At 48.8% G+C, this 3,234-nt stretch overlaps 1 protein-coding gene across 1 annotated transcript; it reads right to left on the reverse strand.

Moving 5' to 3' along the window:
* Positions 1-627: 627 nt before the first annotated feature.
* On the reverse strand, positions 628-2,892 carry SOX21 (SRY-box transcription factor 21). The gene has a single exon (XM_072135430.1). It carries the CDS (start codon positions 2,510-2,512, stop codon positions 1,697-1,699), a length of 816 nt encoding a protein of 271 aa, XP_071991531.1. The 5' UTR covers positions 2,513-2,892; the 3' UTR covers positions 628-1,696.
* Positions 2,893-3,234: the final 342 nt, after the last annotated feature.

Genomic DNA, 3,234 nt, shown 5'->3' on the forward strand with positions numbered 1-3,234 from the left:
ATCGTATACTGTTCACACTGAGTAATGGAGAAGATGCGACATTGCTAATCAGTAACACGATTATTACACATTCTATAAAGCGCCCTGTCCCACAGTATTTTGGGTCCCTTTGAAGAGATGACAAGGATTTTCTTGGGAAGTCCTTGTGCTAACAAGATAAAGTGTCCATGGAAGTTTCTCCTCTCAGGATGTCATAGGACACCTCGCTAATACTCTGTGCGCCGAACTCTTCTCAATGGCCTCTGTTCTGCTGAATCATGAATAGTTAAGATAATACATCGACTTGTTTTTATCTTCTTTCCTATTCACGATTAAAAATGTGATAAATCTGGTTTTTGGCTCTGGATAACAATGGCTTGATTTAGATTTCCTGGTAAATCTATTCAAGAGGGAAACAAAGGCAGCCTTTAGGGGATAAGTTACACTTCACCTGGACTAAGCACGTAAGGGCAATTCAGATAAAAATCTTGTTAGTATACTCAACAAGAAATAGAAGATTTTCTCCCCCTTTTACCTATAATGGGCTTTATTTCAGGTCTTTGTTCAGCGCTTTCAATCCCTCTACACACAGTTTGTCATCTCATATTAAAGCAGACCTGGACACACACAAAACAAGACATTGGGATGAAATTGTTAAAACCATTTCTTCTTTACTTTGTATTACAGAAAGCCAAAATAAAAACTAAAAAGTACATGTTAGCCAGCTTCATTCACAAATATTAGTCAAATGTACACATTACAAAAAAAGAAACCAGAACTGAATAAGTGACTGGATGGTACTCAGTGGTCTACAGAAATGGACCTTGTGGGCCAAAAACAGACCGTGGACGAAATTCCAAGTTTAGATCGTCTGGGGCGAAAATTCTTGGCAAATAGTTTATATTTTTCTAAACAATAAATATACAATTAAACAGACAAAATGTCTGGAATATAGAGAAACGAATTTAAGAGTCACATATTATAGTTTATCTTCTCTTTCTAGGATTTAGACTTGGAATTATTAGTGAGCAGCAAGTTTTGTTTTAGAGACCTATCATCTTCAATGTACACATTTACAATCATCTTGAGGACCCTGCTTTCTTTTCCAGTGTGACAGGTTCCCCCTGTCTTGGAGAGTTAAGAGCCATTATCTAAGTAACTACATTTCCTGAATGGAAAGGTCAGAGCATCATTAGTACCAGATTGTACATAGTTCTCCTCTAGTCGTATCTAGACATAGGCTTTAATACTCTGGACACCGAGTCATGGGTAAGGGTATTTATATGGAGGGGCAACAGATTTACCAGATCCCAGCTCCACCATAAAGAGTTTTCTTGAGTGTCCAGCAAGTGCATGCAGGATGTGATCAGCATGTCCCTTCCATTTATCCAGCTTACAAGTGCAGAAAGAGGCAAAAGTGACTTCTGAAATGTTCTTTGCTTGTGGGTGACCACCGATTCAGTAGTGGAGGGACTATGATGAATACAAGCACCTCCACACCGGAGGACCATGGGGTGTTCAGTGCTTGCTGTGGGGTAACACAGGTGATCTGTGCAGCCGTGGCACCACAACAAATGCTCACAGACTCCGATTTTCACAGCATAAAGAGACAAATACCCAGTGATGATGCATCTTCTCAGGGCCGAGGTCCTATGTCCCACATGGAGGTACACCTGGGTGCTGAGGTGACAGTGCCCTGACAAGGGCTGCCATGCTGTCATAATGCTGCTGCATAGGCTGTAGCAGGATAAGGGTCCAACTGAGGTTTCCCCATGCCCGGGAATAGAATGTAAGCTAAAGGCGGCTGCAGTCCTGGACTGGGCCAGCCCGTGCAGTTACATGGGATCATATAGCCGGGGTTTCCAGGAGAAGGGTGAGAGTGAGTGTGACCTCCACTGGCAGCCGCCGCTGCAGCTGCTGCAGCCGCCACTCCGGGGAAGGCGCCTGCACTGGACTGTGGGTATCCCAGAGAGGAGGCATAGGGGAGGGAGGAAGAGCTGGATGTGATCTCTGCCATCTTTGAGCTCAGGTCAAACAGAGAGTAGGGGCTGGAGGCGCTGCCCGCCGCCGCTGCTGCTGCCGCCGCTGCCGCTGCTGCTGACGGGGGGAAGAAGACCCGCGCCGCCGCCGCCGCTGCTGCTGCCGCCGCCTTCTCCGGGTTGGAGAGTAACGAGTCGGTCAGAGCCCCGGCAGCGTGCAGCCCGGCGGCTTTCAGTCCTTCATGGTCCCCAGCCAAACTATAGGGCATAGGAAAAGCAAACTTGTCCTTCTTGAGGAGAGTCTTGGGCTTCCTGCGGGGCCGGTACTTGTAGTCGGGGTGCTCCTTCATGTGCATGGCGCGCAGCCTCTTGGCCTCGTCTATGAAGGGTCTCTTCTCAGACTCGGTGAGCAGCTTCCACTCTGCCCCCAGCCTCTTGCTGATCTCCGAGTTGTGCATCTTGGGGTTCTCCTGGGCCATCTTCCTCCTCTGAGCCCGGGACCACACCATGAAGGCGTTCATGGGTCTCTTCACATGATCCAGCGGCTTAGACATCTCCAGCAGTGTCCGTCCTGCACAGCGAGTCCCCGGCGTCTCTTACAAGTCTTACAAAGTTGTGAGAAACCTCCTTTATAAAGGTGTCATTTTACAGGGGTCTCTTATGTGGGTGACTGGTGGGCTCAGGAAGTTGTGTGCTGGCATGTAGCACCTGTAGAAAGTGACAGTGCTGAGGAGGTCCTGCTGACTGGGTGACACTGGGCTGTCCTCTCTCCTGACACTCAGTCAATCACAGGAACAAGTGCGATCCCAGTACATTCCCTCCAGCAGCGGGCATCAGCATGCACTCCCGGCCCCGGATGGCACCGGCACACATGGCATCCTCTGAAGGCGAGTATCACTACTTCTCCAAGTTACTGCCTGTCTTCTCTACTCCCCTCGCGGTGACTGAAAGCAGAAAGGGAATCTGGGCGGGAGAGAAAGGTGGGTGTGTGATGGGCAGAGCCTGGGAGGGGCTGAAGGAGCCGCTGACTGCCATGTACTGCCAGACTACACGGAGACCCCTCACCTGCTATTACACCCTCCGGAATATACACTGCTAAAGTCACTTCTAGCCAGCTCTGGGGCTAGCTACCTTTACTGTGGGTATAGGTATACTCCATATATCATGGCAGTGCTATGGGTATAGGTATACCCCATATGTCCTGGCAGTGCTGTGGGTAGATGTATATCCCATCTGCCCTGGCAGTGCTGTGGGTAGAGGTATACCCTATCTGTCC

Source organism: Engystomops pustulosus, chromosome 2 (assembly GCF_040894005.1).
Source record: "Engystomops pustulosus chromosome 2, aEngPut4.maternal, whole genome shotgun sequence".
Classification (NCBI taxonomy): Eukaryota; Metazoa; Chordata; class Amphibia; order Anura; family Leptodactylidae; genus Engystomops; species Engystomops pustulosus.

Excerpts from the sequence above, each read along its gene's own strand:
- SOX21 (XM_072135430.1), bottom strand. The coding sequence starts at position 2,512 with ATGTCTAAGCCGCTGGATCATGTGAAGAGACCCATGAACGCCTTCATG.